The sequence below is a fragment of the Cyprinodon tularosa genome, unplaced genomic scaffold (genome assembly GCF_016077235.1).
Source record: "Cyprinodon tularosa strain WSP-4 unplaced genomic scaffold, ASM1607723v1 ctg41, whole genome shotgun sequence".
Classification (NCBI taxonomy): Eukaryota; Metazoa; Chordata; class Actinopteri; order Cyprinodontiformes; family Cyprinodontidae; genus Cyprinodon; species Cyprinodon tularosa.
The window spans coordinates 671,852-689,768 of record NW_024039130.1 but is presented as its reverse complement, the minus strand read 5'-3'; the positions used below and the strand labels follow the sequence as shown (position 1 = coordinate 689,768).

Below are 17,917 nucleotides of genomic sequence, written 5' to 3'. Positions count from 1 at the left end.
TTTAGATGATTTTCTTTTCTGGTACAAACTCTTTTTAGAACCTCATGCAGACAAAACCTGAATTTCTGAGGGCCTTTATTGGATTAGTAATTGGAAAGTTAGAAGGAGAGGGCGAGTCTTTTCAATATTTGCAAAAATCCTCCACTATACCTTTGAATTAAGTGCAAATTTTTAAAACATTAAGTAAATTCAAAGGAAGCAGAAATATAATTTTTCTAAATTAGTTTTTCAACATGAAATGTACTCATCCTCGTACTCATCGTCTTCATCTTATCCAAAACCAGGTCAAGGGGGCAGCAGACTCATCATGCAGACTCCCTGACTTCCCTCTCCCCAGACACCTCCTTTAGCTCCAGAAACAAATATCTGAGCCACATTAGTGAATTTAGAATAAAAGGGAGTACCTGGCCATCCTGAGGAGAAATCTCATTTCAACCGCTTGTACCCGGGATCTAATTTTTCCAGTCATTTAATGAACATAGGTGAGGAGAGGAATTTAGACTGGTCAACAGAAAGCTTTGCCTCTTGTAACAGTAGGCCATGAAATGACAGAGAGGGCCTGGAATAGGCTGCTCGTTCAACTTCATAATTCTAAATGATTAAATTTCTGGTATACATTCTTTTGGAACCATATAGAGAAAAAACATCAGTTTCTGAGGACCATGTCAGCTTTACTGATCTGTCTTTTGATCTCCCGCTCCATTCTCCCATCACCCACAAACAGAAACCCAAAATATTTGAACTCTTACACTCACTTGTGGACTCAGATTTGGAGGAGCTGCTCCTCCCAGCCATTTTGCACATGGCTGTTATCCACACAAATGCATGTTGGCAGGAAGGAGCAAGCAGAGCCCTGTTATCACAAAAAAGTAGGGGTGAAATCTGCTCATACCCAAACCAGACCCCTCTAGCCATTGACTGTGCCAATAAATTCTGTCCATAAAGGTTATCAACAGGCCCAGTGATGGGGTCAGCCCTCCCATAGTCCAACATGCACCAGGGACAGACAATTTGCTCTGATTATACAGCGACTTGATGGCCGCTAATAAAAGGCGCCCAACTCTGTACTTGTTCCCCACAGGACATCTTCAGGGAAAGTCAAATGCCTTCTTCAAGTCCACAAAGTCCAGGACCATCAAGGCAAACTCCAATGACCCTCCAACCACCCTTAGTCTGCCGGTCCAGGAGCATTGTCCCCAGCCACCATGCAATGTTGAAGAGATACAGTATGTCAACCATAACAGTCCAACAACACTCATACCCAAGGTGGATCTAATCCAACACCAATGCCTATCCCCGGTGGAATTTTTTTTGACCATCTGCTTCCACCAAGGACAAGTGTGACAGTGGGGGCTAAGGAGATTCTTAACGTATTCCTTCCACTATCTGAAAATGTCCTGTGTCAAGGTCAGCAGCTTCCCCTAGAAACAGTGTAAGTGAAGCACTGCTTTCCCTTCAGAGGTGCAAAACTTTCCCAGTATCACTTTGTGGCAGTTATTTTTTCATGGTCTCTACAAACTCCTTGCAGGCCAGAGATTTAGCCTCTGCAATGGCAGCGGGACACTATGCCTCACATTTTCGGTTGTTGCCTCAGTTGTCCACCACCAGGTTCATAATGCCACAGCTATAGACTGTCGCATTGACAATGGAGGCATAGAACATAGTCTACTGTAACTCCATGTCCTAAGCCTACCCCAGTATCTAAGAGAAGAAGATAACAGTTGAAGACAGTGGACATCCCGCTCCTTTCTTCACCTAAGTGCCAAAGACATTTGGCGAAAGTCAGAAGATAAGGCTACAAAGTTGATAATTGACCTGGGTGTCTAGACCCATAAAAAAACCCATGGGGGTTCAGAGCTGGTGACCTGTCGCTGCCAATCATGCAGGGATTCTACCCCTACCCAAAGCTTCAGGGATATGACTCTCTCAACCACCACAGTGAACTCCAACATGAGACTGCTGAGCTGGGGCAAAACGAGCAGACCCACCCCAGCCCTCAGAGTAAACAAGAGTCCAGCCTGTATTAAAAAGATGGGTTCCAGAGTTCAGGCTCTACATGGAGGTAAGCCTGACTATTTCAAGTGAGTGTTTCTCAACTACATGTACAAGCTCAGGCTCCCTCCCCTCCACCCTAGCGAGGTGACATTCCACATCCCCAGGCCCAGTAGGCCCTGCACAGTTCTAGAGATCTCTGATGTTTCTCCAGGTCTTTGTTGCAGACACTTTTCCAGTCTGGGGAAGACTGCTCCGATGACTATGGGCATTATCTATCTATCTATCTATCTATCTATCTATCTATCTATCTATCTATCTATCTATCTATCTATCTATCTATCTATCTATCTATCTATCTATCTATCTATCTATCTATCTATCTATCTATCTATCTATCTATCTATCTATCTATCTATCTATCTTTCTATCTATCTATCTATCTATCTATCTATCTATCTATCTATCTATCTATCTATCTTCTCTTATATACATACAATCATTAATATACATACAAATACATATACAATATACATACATATACATTCATATTTATGTATGATACAAATGACCATTTAACCATAGCTGTTGGGCTTTGCCTAAGGTTGTTTGTCTGTCTGTCCGTCTATCTAATGTATAATATATAACATATTGTATATATAACATATTATATATATATATATATATATATATATATATATATATATATATATATATATATATATATATATATATATATATATATATATATATATATATATATATATATACACACACACTTGACTAGTTTGTGGAGTTTCATTATTCTGCACTCTAGTGCCCTCTTGTGGCAATACACTGTAGTTGCAATTTTACTTTTATTCAAGTATTAAATTCTCATCAAATTAAGATTAAGAGGAGATCCAAATCAGATTTAGAATTCAATGATAATCAGAAATATTTTAACACCAAAATGGTACTTAAATTGGAGCTTCCACATCATGACTTTAAAACTCTCCCTTATTTACCAGCAGGTGGCGCTGCGGTGATCCCTCGCGGCAGAAAACAGACTCTTCCGGGTTATGTGAGTCCACGTGATGGTTCAAAGGTTATGCAAAGGTCGTGTTGTGTTTTCCCTTCCCGTTTGTATGAATTGTGTGTTTTAGCCAGCCGGTGTTGGTGATGTGATGGCTTTTCTGACTCTCTTCAAGCGAAGGCAGCTCCCGCCAGCCGTCAGCTGCTTCCTCAGAGCGGTGAAGCTGAAGCTGTCGGACCGCGGTGGAGCACCGCTGAGGCGGCTGCACGGCTCTGCGGGGCAGCGGGTCGGGGAGAAGGGGCCATGTGGGAAGAACCAGCCACTGCAGCAGTACCAGTTCACAGACCTCGACAAAGCGGACGCGTTGGTAGGATATTTATTTCTTATCTGATGGAAATAAAGAGAAACTGCTGTTGGTGGTTGCAGGTATAATATGCTCTCTTTTTTTATAAATTTTTTTTGCAGATGCTGAGGAAATCACACGAAACAGGTAATATGTTACTCCATAGTTACTCTATATTCAGTATATATTGACAGCTTTAGGTTTTTCTTGAAACTTTACTTTTTTATGAATTGAATTATCATACGATACAAAACTAAACGGAGGGAAATTAGTTTGAAAAAAAAAATAGACGCACAAGTTTGTAATTCAATTTCAGTTCAGTTTATTTACATAGCACCAATTTACAACGCATGTCATCTCAAGGCACTTTACAGTTCACCAGATCACAAAGTCAAATTGATTCAGTTTTCTATCTAAGGAAAACCAGTTGATTGCATCACTCACTGACTCAAATGCAAACCCTCACACTAAGCATGCTTGTAGCGACAGTGGAGAGGAAAAACTCCCTTTTAACAGGAAGAAAACTCCAGCAGAACCAGGCTCAGTGTGAGCGGCCATCTGCAGCTGAAATGATGGGGAATCATCTGTAACCCAACAGTGGTAGGATTGTTCATACAGGTTCAGATAAACACAAACACTAGTATAAGCATAAATGTCTTGAATGAAATCACAAGAGTTTTGGCTGTAAATTAGGTGTAGATGTAATTCTGGCAAACTTTCAAACATAATCATTGACTTTTACATATATAGAATTTTATTTATTTATATAAAACTAGTATAATGTGTGTTTTTGTTGGAAGAGTCAGTCATGTCAAAGTTTCAACCTGCTAGTTATTGGTTTTAGAGAAAGCATAAAGTCGTAGGGAAGTCATATTTAAAATAAATGTCATAACTGATGCTCCGTAATGCCCATGAAATGATGCACAAGCATCATTCTGAGATGCTATTTGCATCTCTCATACAAGCTTACTTTCCAAATGAAGATTTACACTTCTTCCACTATGTCAGACTCACCAGCGTGTTATGCAGAAATTTACCTGCCTGTCGAGAATTACCTCCCCTCTCCCCTCTCACAATGATGAGAAAAAGGATTGAAATAGGAATGAAAAGGGAACTTTTAAACATATTCTTAATATTTTCCTATTTCTTATGCATGGATGCCCTAAAAAAAGAGTTTTAGTCGACAGATGAATGGCGAGAAATTCCTGCCTGCGGAAAATTTCCTCCCCTGTTGCAGGAACGCGCATCGCCCTAAACTCTCACACACTGATGAGAAAACGGATTGAAATATAAATGAAAAGGGTAACTTTTAAACACATTCTTAATGTTTTATCAGAAATTATATCAAATGGTATTGATAGCAAAAGCAGGAATTGCCATCCACTGAGCAGAGACTATATTTGTCGGACGCTGACTGTAGCACATCGACTAAAACTTGTCCCCAAACAAGTAGAAATCGTATTCATTCGACTTTATCTGTCCACCAAAACTCAATCCCATCAGTGTTCGAGAGGGGAGGTAATTCTCATCAGGCAGATATTGATAATTAGGAGGAAAACTTATTTTGATGATCCACCCAGAAAAATAATTTTCCTCCACTATACCTTTAAAGTGGAACTTTAAGGAAAAGAAATGGTCAGAGGACAGGGTTGGGAGAACATTTGACCAAATTTGTCCAAAGCTAGTTGAATCTAAGATGGAATTAAAGCTGTCATAGAATCCCCCACTATTAGAGCTTTGTCAGTATGCAAGACAACATTAGATAGAAAGTCTGACAATCGATCAGAGATTGAGAATAAAAGCCCAATGGACCATACAGAACAGCAAACAGTTTGGAATATAGAAGCTAAAGACTAGATGTTCAAAGAATTGTAACTATAAATCGGCTTTGGCTTAACAATGTTCAATATACTACATTTGATTTTTTTTTTTTTTTCATCAATTTCAGTCATATTAATTTTAATGAGGTTTGCACGACGGTACTCTATTTAGATAATTTTCTGTTTTTGTTTTGATTTTGGCCGTAGGCAAGATCTTGTCTTAAAAAAATGTTTGTGTAGAAAGTGAAGAACTAAGTGAGAGAAGCTACATAAAACCTGTTAAAACCAATAAAAAGAATAGGATCAATAGGAGCTATGACTAGTTTTATCTGTTTTATCCGAATCTGTTTATTTTAAATATGTGTTTAGCTTTAGTTCCAACAAGTTTAAAATTAAAAATCTTAAACAATTAAAACACCTTTTCTGGCCTTCCAAAAAATAAAGCAAAAAATAAATACAAAATAGTTAAATAGTGAATCTATGCACTGCAGTAAAATTAACTATTGCTTGTTTTAAATTAGAGTTGATTTACTAAAAACTGCTGGAATAAAAGCTGCCATTTTTTCTCTGATGTATATAAGATGCTGAAGATAAAACTGAACTCAGAGGGAAAAAATGTTCAGAAAATATTAAAGAATTGAATCTGTAATATGTCTAGGAATTCTGTAAGCAAGTTTATCTAGTGATTCACTAATTTGGAGGTGTGTCTTAACATGAAAAGTAGTATTTAGCATTAAGTTATAGAGTTAAAGCATCCAGGCCTGCTGTGTTTAGACTAAAATGTAAAACTAGAATAAATCCAACCATTTGCTAACTTGTTCACGGTTTTCCAGGGTTCCTGTCGTGGTTCAGAAATGGCCTGCTGGCGACTGGGATTGGAGTCATTGCTTTCGTCCAGAGTGAAGTGGGACAGGAAGCAGGTTATGGTACGAGTTTCCTCTGGCTTCAGTCACTGTCATAGGAAAGAAAACAGCACCAAAAAGAAATGCTTGAGAGAAATATTCAGATGCTGCTATTTTGAGTTACAATAAAGGCTACCTCACGTACCGTGTATATTTTATAAAAATCGTCAGGGCTCAGGAAAAATAAAGGTTTACAGATTTCAGGAATAAACAGCATGGCAAAAGTTGTGATAAAAACTTTTTATGTTATCTAAATTATAATATGTTTATGGGTGAGAATTTAGATTAAATATCTGCCTGGTTGGGCAAGATTTTATTAAACTTAAAAGAAGAACTATGTAATTTCCTGAGATTTGTGTGTATTCCTATGACCGCAGAGCTGTTAGCTTTTTTCTTAGATCTGATAAATTAATTAATAAGACCTGAGGATGTCCTAGAATTTGCCCCATACTTACAGTACAGCTCTTCAAAAGCTATATCTTATTTATACAAGGATTTTCAAACAATACATGTTAAAAAAAAAAAAAGTTTTTTTTGGTACACTCATATGCCTTGAAGTCAAATAAAAAAATCGAATCTCTTATCTCTCAAAATTGTCACACAACTCCACAAAGCTGAGCTGTAAAAAATGGGCATCTATCCTTCCCATCCTGCAGAGAGTCAGCTGAACAATCACAGCTGACAGTCAACAGTTTAAAACTAACTGATGTGAGAACAACCTGTGAGGAGCTTTTGCAACCATCAGCAATCCAAAGCATTGTTACTGGTATTCCCCTAATAAGTTGGTGAACGGGAAATGCCGAAGTACGGGCTTGATAGGGAATTTATGAATGAACAAAACTCTAAAATGAATGAGGATGTTTAAAGGTTTTTATAAAATAAGAATATAAATTGGGAAGATTTTAACATCTGGGGCTACTTTGGCTAACTTCTAATGTAATAGTAAAGAAAGAAAGAGAGAGAGAGAGCACAGGACATAATCTTCAGAAAGTGACTAAAGACTGAAGGAAGGTGGAAAACAAATAACAAAGTTTTTGTACGTAAGAAATACATGAGGGAAGAAAGGACAGAGAACCAGACAGTAGGGAAGAATATTACTAATTGCGCTGTCACACCTCAAGATTTAGCCAGCGTATGTCTGACGTCCCAGACTCCTCTAAAACGCTGGCATACGCTGAACTTTCTATGCATTTTTTTTTTTTTTTATTTTGGGTGTATACATAGCGTATTCATTACAGAGCGTGTTTCCAACTACAGCCTAACTTATGCATAATGCACAGCAGCGAAATGCCTATGAAATGATGCACAAGCCAGTGTCCTGTGGGGGGCAGCAATGCGCCTGGAGGTGCCCAGCCTGCATAAAAAGTACAAGAACTTTTCTCTAAACTTAAAAAAAATAATAATAAAATAAAAGGAAAAAGAAAGACAGAAGGTCTTCCGTCAGTACAGATTCAGTGTCATGTCTGCTTGGAAGTTTTGTTGGTTGTGAACGTAGGGAGGATCCATCACACTCGCCTTCTCGCTCACCGTATGATGGGGATGAAGTCTGGAGGAGTACTGATGGTTTCCGCCTGTGAACCCCCTTTTATACCAAAAAGCTGCCAATACGCCATTATTAGGTAGCTGTTAGTTAGAAACACATTCAGCGGTCGTCTGGACAACCAGTCCAGATATGTCAAATTCGTTGATATGCATTGGAGATAAGTTACGCATAAGTTATGCACAAGTTGCTTAGGTTTTGGAAAAGCTGGACACCACAACTTATTAGTAACTTACACTTAACGTATGTCAACGTTCTGATAACTTACCTGTAACTTATTCCCCACCTATGAGCATACATTGGCATACATCAGGAAATTTATGCTCAAGACTTCTCTACCTACTTGCCGTATGTCGACATGTTTCAGCATGCTATTAACTTATACAAAACCTATGCCAGCGTTTTTGCCTCAATTTTCAAACGTCGGCATACGCTGGCTAAATTGTGACTGTGTTACAGGGATACAAGGTATTAGAAAAGAAGAAAAAAGCCTTGACAAATAATTTTTCACCTTCTTTCTCCAAACTTATCCCGACCTAAAAAAAGAGCAGAAATTGACTTTTTGAGACTCTGTAGGAGTAGGCTGCTAATAATTGTTTATTGCACAGCATGAATTGTATTTTTCTTATTTGATTTAGATGCACGTTATAGATGAATTCAGATTTATTATGCAGCCTCCTAACCTTGACTGTTTAAACTAAAGAGCTTTCCTCTTTATTCGTTCAGAATCAGTAGATTAATATATATTTCTAATAATTCTCTTTGAAAATGCTTATAAATCTGTAAAAAGATCCTTTCTCTCACTTCAACTTAATTATTCTCAGAATATCTGATCAGATATTTGATCCCAAAGCTGCTGTTTTAAGTTTTGTTTATTTCTTGAGGATTTCTGAATAAAATCGTTGAGTGAAATGGATTCAAGGCCTGAGCAAGTTTAATATAAACTATTGATGCTTTCTTTCAGTTCAATATTCGGTGCAGATCTTCTCTAAATCATTTAATAATTGTATATACTCATCATTGAAGTTTAAAAGACTCTAAAGACCAACCTTTGCAGCCATAGTTGATTTCACTGTATTTCCTGCAGTAAGAGTATTTCAATCTGTTTATTTGCAGCCTTCTTCATTCTTGGAGGCATCTGTGTGTCGTTTGGCGGCGCCTCCTACATTGGCAGTCTCTTTGCCATGCGGAGGCTGATGCTGCTGTCTGTGCCAGCTCTGCTGCTCCAGGGCGCTGTGGTGAGCAGCGTCGCCCTCTTCTGGCTCTGCGCCGTATCGCTGTACATCGGCCGTCTGGAGGTGGAGATCATCCACGAGGACGAGGAGGAAGGTGGAGAGGACGAGGGAGAGTGCCGGGATTGCCGGGAGAGGCGGGAGAAGCGCGGTTACAGAGGCTCTCAGGACAGGGAGGACAGTGGCAGCAAGGGCCAAAATAAGTAGAGATCTTCCAGGAAAGCTGTGTGGGGGGGTTTGTTGCTCTGATTCAGGGTTTCTCTTATTTGTATGTTTTTGCAAGATGCACATATGTTCATATGAAGACCGCTTGTGAGCTTAAAGATGCAAACTGTCATCTACTGTCATAAAAAAAACACAAATATTCAGGTGAAGAAAGACTTAACTGTTTTCTTTTTTATTTTCCCTTAAAGTTTATTTTTTTTTTTTTTTGCCCCCTAAAGTCAACTATAGAAATGTCTATGATGCCCTTGGCATAAGGAAGAATAATTTCTGAATTGCCTTAAAGCTGCAACGGCATGGTAGGGATGCACCTGTATCAGGTCCACATTTTTCAAAGTATGAGCAGGGCCCACATCTTTTCATGACAGTCTGAACAACACGGATACAATTTTTTACAATGCGACCCAGGCCGCTTGGCTCTGTGTTCCTGAATCTGATACGAATCTTTTCAAATGCTCCTCTCCTTCTTGCGACACAGAAATGGCAAGAAATACAAGATTAATGGTGGACGATAATGCAGAGAGTAGTATTTATGTCTAACCATCTTGGAAAGATTGAGTTTTTAAGGTTGGGAAAGATTGCTACATGTTCTCCGGAACTACCATCCATGTTTAATTCCGTAAACACAGGTCATTTCATCCTCTACTGCGCATGCGGGACACCTAGGTTGTATGACTGCAGTTCACACAGGAGATCACATACAAGTCGCATAAATCTGGAAATGTGAACAGCAACACAAAAAAAATCGAAATTGAGCGTCAAGGCCTGCAGTGTGAACGTAGCCTAAGAGTCTTCCTACAACATTTAATCATGAACACAATTGGAGAAGCGTTTTACATTTAAAGATTACATCATGCTTAAACTCAAAGTCCCAAAACAATAAAAATAAACAGTTTATTGAGACTTCCGGTTATTAAAACAGTGTTCATGCTTAGTGTGCAAAGGCTGAAGTCCTTTACATTAAGGTTGGAAATTCAATACATTGGAGTTAATCCTGGTCCTGCAGCAAAGTCGTGATTTTCCTGTAGATTTAGCAGTTAGGATCTCCGCTCACCAGCTTGGGTTCATGGTCTGTGAGCATGGAGGCCAGTTGGGAAGAGATTCGCTGGATGCGGTTGGAGCACGGGTGTCAGAAACGTCAGGTCTTTGATGTTGCCCTTTCTCTTCGATGTATTCATGTACTCATGCATCCTTATAAGGGCAACAATACTAAAGAACCAAATGCAGGCATCGTTTTCCCAGCTTCCACACTATAGGCCAGTCCAGTAAGTAAGTAGGTTATGTGGGGGTATTTCCAAATGATCCGCAAGTCGAATTACAATCCAGACTCTGATCTGTAAGCAGACCTTGGCTGATTTTGAAAGTTTTAGGGGTTATTTTTAATGCAGGAACACCTGGAGGTATGTTCAGCTATTTTGACTAGAGAAGGAAAAATAAATTAATCTTTATTGTTCTGGATTCAAGGTAAAAGTCCAACTTTGTCTGTTTAGAGTATCAGGGAATATGATCAAAGCTTTTTATTATAATGAACTTTTTACCTTCTCTTCTGATCCCTTCCTGGTATCAAATACTACAAAAGAGACTAAAATGCTTGTGTTGGAAAAATCTGATATAGGTGCATCTTTGCCATAGCATGCTATCACATTAGGCTCATCTTAAAGCTTAGCAGAGCCCTAAACGCATTATAACAACTCTGATATTATTTATAGCTAATAAAACGAGCTGTTGCTGTCTCTGTGCAGAGGTTCTAAGAGAACCGCTTTCTCTCAGCAATGAGCTGAAATGATCACTGATGGGAGAAAGTGGGCATGTTTACACGGCAGGGGCGGCACAGTCAAGGTAGGTCAAGAACTACCCAAGACAGGCATGAATCAAGTGAAATACCACTTTAGGTTTTGATCAGGAAAGAAATAAGAGCAATATAAGTTAAAGTCAAAATGTATTTTCCTTTTTATGTATATATGGACATGCTTTTGTTTCCGTTTGTGCCGCTGTATGCAGTCAGTTTCCTCTCAGCGAGCTGTTCTTTGCTGTTTGTTTTACCAACCTGAAGCAGTCATGACTGATCAATTCAACTTTTGTATGCTGTTAATGTTGGGGGGGTGGGTGAAAAATGTCAGTTTACTTGTTTCAGAGTGATTTTATTTAAAATAGTCGAAACACATGAGGGCTTAAGACTTTTATTTACATTTTTTAATTTTTTTAAAACTACGACAGCACTTTTGGGCTTTGATTTTTGTCGCTTTAGTTCCTCTAAACTGTTTGGAAACAGAACACTCTTCACAGCTACGACTGTGATCATTTATTTTGTTCTGTCTTTGATACATATGTACAATACCAAATGATATCCAAAAACTTTTTAGAGTGAATTACACATATTTTATCTATATACATTCTGTTTATAATGGATGTAAAGAGTAGGTGCTGCTTGTATTGAATTTGTTTTATGGAAAATGGGGGGGTTGTTATTGTTTACCTTTTGTGCACAACAGTGCATTCAGTAATAAATGCAGAGGAAATCTAAACTAGTGTGTCTATTCAATGATGGTTACTCAATCAGGTTTTTACACGAAAGCATAAAATCATCTTTTGTTATCTTTGTCTATAGTGTGTCTCAAACGTTAATCTTTTTTAGCACATGAACTGTCAAATATCACTCCAGACATTAGTAGCAATCCACTCTGGACAACATGCACCTCTCTTTACCACTGCTAGCTCCTCTGCAAATTGCTTAACCCTTTATAAGCCACTCTTTTAAGAAAAGTTTTTGGGCAAATTCATGTTTATTAGCATCCAATCACTGTGTGACATAATGACGTCAATGCTAATGCAGGTGCCCACACGCACCACAACCATGCTTAATGTGTTCAAGCCCAAATTGGAGGACAGAACAAAACCTTAGAACTTTTGTATGTATATTTTGATTGCAAAAATGGAGCCACCTCCAGCCTTAATCTTCGTGGCTAAAGCTTCATCAGAGTGTCATTCCTCCCGGACTCTTACTGCGTTCCCTGTCTCATCCTAACCGATCCGGCAGAAGGCCGCCATGTTGAGCCTGCTTCTGCCAAAGTTTTCATTCCAACGGGGAGTTTTTCCTCTCCACTGTCGCTTCATGCTTGCTCATCATGGACAGGTTCTCTCAACCTGTGTTATCCAACTGGACCTCCATCTTCCAGTTCCCTGAGTGAAGCTCTAGTATCAGCTCACGCAATTTACTGGATCTCCCCATAAAGCTCAGCATACCGTCTCACTAACCAGCAGTCTACAGACTGACCAACTTCATCTATCTCCACTCCACCACCACTTTCAGGCCTGGGGGGAAAGCAGCCCTATTCTTTGCTCCTGTTCATGCATATCTATCAAAAAATAAGCGCTATATTTCCTGCTTAGGTCTGAGCGCCATTGTATCAATAAATTTCTCCTAATTGTCTTTTCTCTGTGTGTATTTTTTCAGATTGAAATGAATGTCGATGTAATAAGTAACGGCAACTTGCCCTAATATATTAAGAAAAATAAAATAAAGCAGTAGAAGATCGGGTAGCAATGCTGCCTTGTAGGAGGAGGTTCCAGGTTTGATTCCCAGTCCGGGGTCTTTTTGCATAGAGTTTGCATGTTCTTTGTTGTTTGTCCTGTTTGTCTCTGTGTTGTCCTGCGATGGACTGGCGACCTGTCCAGGGTGTACCCCGCTTCTTGCCCGCTGACAGCATAAGATCGGCACCAGCACCCCCTGCGACCCCAGCAGGGACAAGCGTGATGGAAAATGGATGGATGGACAAGAAATTAATGAGAAAAAAAAAATTTTTATTCCAACATAACCTAATCCACCAACATAATCAATACTGATACAAACACATTTTTTTTTTACATTTTAACTAAGCTTATTAACTTTTTACCTTTTTTTCCTTGTTAACGTTTTTTCAACTTGATTTACAGTAGGTAAATATTATTCCAGGGCTCATTTCATTGGTCAAACAAAAAATTGTACAGCTATACAGCACAAATATTGTGCTTCTAGACCTCACTGATGGATGGGGGGTTCTGTTTGTAAGGGGTATGCAAGAGATCATAAACAGTAACTTGCCCTACATACATCCACGTTTATTCTCTTTTTTTCAGGAATTACAATAATTAATAGAATATAATTAATTCATACATGTATGCTCCATTGGTGCTATAAGCCTTCTCTCCTATGGTCTTACCTACAGCTTTTTACCGCCTACCCACAAAAGCATTATAAAATTTAACCAAACGCTGTGAGGTGTTTATATAGGTGATAATATTCTTCATAGCTTTAATACTTGTTAATTTCTGAGGGAGGTTTTGTTTTCCCATGTAGTTTGAAGAACAAACATTTAAATGACATAATAATAAAATAGTACAGCAAAGTTAAGGAATCTTATACTTAAAAGATGACTGTAGTCTTTTACTTCCAAAAAAAAAAAACAGTAAATAGAATAGAATAGAAAATCCCTTTATTGTCCCACAATGGGGAAACTGTAGTGTTATAGCAGCAAAATATAGCAAAAGTGGTCACACAAATGTGGACCTAAAAAAGTGTAAATAAAATAAGTAACAAAAAAAAAAAATCAAGATTTTGTACAAAGAATAAGATATTTTATCAAGTTGCATTAGGTAATTCAGTCATAGTACATCTTAAAATGTGATATATAATTTTTATACACCTTTGTCTCTAGTTTAGAGGGAAAATTAAACATCGGCTTCATTAAACCTTGGCTTTTATCAAAATCTCATTAGTAGTACACTCGAATTTGCTCCTTAGTAGATTACAAAACGCTGCTGGTAGTGAAATAAGTGTCACGAATGCCTTTACATTTTTATAGCTAAATCAGCCGGGCTTTTTTAAACAAATAATTATTGGATTCAGCTTAGATATGATTTTTTCCTCGTCAGTTTATATCAGCAGATTTGAATAATAGTTATTTTTCATTATCTTTTCATTTGAATTTTCTCCTGACTGTTTTTTAAATATTTCTTATGCAGTCCAGGAACCCGGCTGACAAAATGCTGGCAGTCTATTAATAAAACAATTATGCTGGCTTATATTTAATTAGGATAATTATTTAATTAACCTTCTTGATCACCATGCTCACATTTTGCTGCAGGGGAGCTGAGTGAATGCATTAATTTAACCCTCCTCCTCCACAACACCGGCTTAATCCAGCCATTACCTCCACCGACAGACTCCTCTAAGCCTCTGAATGTCTTGAGCATTCACTCATTTCATTTTCTGTTTATTCAGGTAACTGCTTTTCTCATCCTTAAAAACAGGTTTTTCCCTCGGTATTAAAGGCTGTTTGAAAACCCTGTCTCACAGCTAGAGGAGCATTGCTGCAAATATTCCAGCTTTTTGTTGCTCACAGTTAAAAAGCAGCCTCTGAGCCATCTTATTATTATAAAGCTAATTAATACTGATGTAATACCAAAAACAGTTTTAGTATCTGAGAGGGAGTAAAAACACTTACATTGGTTTTTAATATTTTGCAAAACCTTATTAAAATGGTAAGATTTTGCTCTATATTAAATTAATTCAAAACTTTCTTCTAGTAGTCGCTCTCTTATTTTTAAATAAATGCCATTTTTACTGAATATTGCTGGACTTTTTCTTTCTTTTTGACATGCAGCATTACTTTGACACTAAACAGACCTTTGTGATTTTTAAACAAGGTTTAAAAGAGTTCAATGTACAGATTTCTCCTTATGGGAAAACAATAGCAGATGAGGTTGTGCTAAGAACACTGTTAAGTCGTTGGTGGTCCCTGTAGCTACTTCATAATTGCTGATGGCCTATTATTGACAGCCTCACTGTCCAGTTCTTGTCTTGTTACTTTAATACATTTAAAGAAAGGTGTTGTTAATCCCCAAACAACCAAATGTTGCCATATACCAGCTCCAATTAGAAAGGCCTGTGTTCATTATTGTCATAATTTTGGTTCTGTTTAAGTTTTCTCTTGGTTTTTTATTTCCATTTTGTGTTGTTTTAGTTATTTTTAAATGTTTTGAGTTCTGATGTATTTCTTGTTTACCCTCTGTTGCCCTCTTGTGTCAATCTCCTTCTTGTTGCTCTCTTCTAGATTCTTCTGCAGACAGTTGTTCTCCGTCTACCAATTAGTCCTTCCATTGTTTCGGTCTCTCATATATACTCCTTTTCAGTCACTCTTTGCTGGTTCCTCGTGTTTTTTTGTTGTTGTTTTTTTTTGGCTCCCGATGTGTTTTTTTTCCCTGATGTTTCTTGGTTTTTTAGTTTTCTGTATTTTGTTATCCTGGATTTTTTTCTTCTGTTCCGATTTTTGGATATTAAATCTGTGAGAAACCACAGTTCTTTCCGTTTCTGCATTTGGGTCCTTCAAACCTCTGCCCAACCTGAAAATTATGTTATAGTGTTTACAGTCATGAGAAAAGAAAATGTAATTTTGTTTGAGTGTTACACAAATGATGCCTGAGTGGTTAGTGGCATGAATTGTCCAGCTCCACTTCAGCTTTTATTTTTCACATATTGTTAAACTTCCTATTATTGGTAGAATTCATAGTTGATGAAATTATGGTAAGAAAAGAAAAGAAGCGTCAAACCAAGACAAGGTCCAGTTTACATTTGGTAGGAGCTTCTATTCCTGTGATGCTGTATTTGCTTAATGCCAAATTTTTCTTTTGTTCCAATGTCCAGATATTTTCATTTTGGACTCAACTGTCCAAACAACATTATTCCAGCTCCAATTCCAAACACACATCATCTCTAGGAACTTTACAGAGGCAATTCAACCAGATCACACAGGCAAATTAATTCAAAGTTTTCTATCTAAGGAAAACCAGTTGATTGCATCAACTCATTGACTCAAAGGCAATCCCTTACACCAAGCATGCTTGTAGCGACAGTGGAGAGGGAAAAAAAACCTTTTAACAGAAGGAAACTTCCAGCAGATCCAGGCTCAGTTTGAGCGGCCATCTACAGAGGCCGACTGGGGTTAAAGGAGACAGAAGCAGACATTGAAAAAGAAGCAGAGATACAAGGGAACTTGTCAACCAGCTCCACAGGCGGCCCCGTCCAAGAAACAGAGAGACAGGCAGATGAACTCTAAGCCCACTCCCACGTCAGAGGAAGAAGAGTGCACATCCACACTGTCACAGTCAGAGAAACAGGACTACACTGTAGAATAGGGTGAGCTTGAACATCTATAAACAAAGGTGTTGATGGGAGCAGCACAGCTGATATTTCTCTCCAGTATGGTTTCACAGCTAAACAGGAAGAGGCCAGCTGAAGCTACTATGAGAAAAAGCAGAGAGAGCAGAACGTTAGAGATTGAACTGTAGATTCAGATTCTGTAGAGTGGGAGAATAGAGATAGAATGAAGCAGAATGATGAAAAAGGGGTCCCTATGTCCTATTTCTGTTTTGAATCATGGGTTAAAACTATCTTTTATGATAAATCTTTTATTTTAACAACATTTTATTTCAAACGATTTGATTTTTGACATTTTTTGTTATTGTTAGAATTAATTTATGGAATGCAACGCACTTTATTTCTGTTTTTGATCATGTTCTTTACAAAAAAAATACTTTTAAACAATTTTAAATTTGATCAAAAGTATGATTCTTGTGGAAATGTTTTATATTTTTCGTTATATTTTATAAAAATCAGTTCAATTTAATTGTGAAAGGTGTTTCTGTGTGTTTTTTTAAAATTTCCCTCCATATATTTTCTTTATGGCTAAAGTTTACAGATTATACAACCTTACAAATTGATATATTTGTTAGATGTAGTGTAAACCTTTTGACAAACAGTGCATGATTGAGTTTATTTATTTTATGTCAATTAAGAAGTATAAAACTGCATATAGCTCACTGCTTAAATCAGTGCATCATCAGGGGTTGTCATATTTTAGTTTTTTTAATTATGCAAATGTTGCTTAATATAATGAGCAAATACAGAGTCAGAAGATGCTGTCGCTGCATTGGGAGCCAAAAGATGTACAAACTGGGCTTTCTTTACATGCATAATTCTTATAATGAGCTCTTCATCTGCATGCATGTATATGAGACACAATAAGCAGCATGTAGTTGTGTGTGTGAATGTTGAGGTGCTAGTGTTGTAGAGGGGGGCTTTTTCTGTGATAACTATCTCTGACAGAGTTAGGGCGAAGGTCTTGATATCTCCCGGCAATCGACACACAGCGTCGCTGTTAAGACTCACCCCACAAGCACCCTGTCTTCCTCTTTCCTTTACTTGTTTGCCCCTCTCCTTCTCAGACTCTTAAGTGCTTCCAGGATCTTCATATTTCACATTCAGGGTGTGACTGAAGGGCCTGCTGTAGTGTGACCACCACCCGACTCCTCCTGCCGGCTTCTCCTCCTAAGATCCCTCCTCTACCCTTTTCGCCCTGGACTTCTCTCTCCTCACGTCCGCTTGTCCACCCCTCCTTCCTTTTCTCCTTTTTCCTTCTGCGGCCACATCTGACTGCCCAGGTCTGTTTGGCATGCAAGAGGCTCCTGAGGCCTGGCGCGTCTAAAGGGCAGGGTGCCCAGAGGCAGGAGACGCGGCCCCACTGACAAACACCATCTATCCGAGACCCTCAGCAGCCAACACAGCCGGCCGTAAGTCCAGCCTCATGCAATTTCCAAAAGCTCTATTTCACATCAACACCCTCAGCCCTGAAAGTTAGGTTCATAACCTTTGCTTTATTTCAAAAGCAGTCTGCTCATCTGCTCTCAGGTGTTAAATATCATACACACGGATCAAAGGATCTGGCTTTAGATGAATAAAGTTTGCACTCAGCTGAGGAGAGTTTGGTTGGGGAAACTGTGACAAAGACGAAAGCCATACAAGTGAAAAACGGAA

At 38.4% G+C, this 17,917-nt stretch overlaps 1 protein-coding gene across 1 annotated transcript; it reads left to right on the top strand.

The window, feature by feature from the left end:
• Positions 1 to 3,054: 3,054 nt before the first annotated feature.
• tmem160 (transmembrane protein 160) lies at positions 3,055 to 11,591 on the top strand. The gene is made up of 4 exons (XM_038298609.1): positions 3,055 to 3,374; positions 3,473 to 3,497; positions 6,004 to 6,096; positions 8,729 to 11,591. The coding sequence occupies exons 1-4, from the start codon at positions 3,159 to 3,161 to the stop codon at positions 9,049 to 9,051; spliced, it is 657 nt and encodes a 218-aa protein (XP_038154537.1). The 5' UTR covers positions 3,055 to 3,158; the 3' UTR covers positions 9,052 to 11,591.
• Positions 11,592 to 17,917: the final 6,326 nt, after the last annotated feature.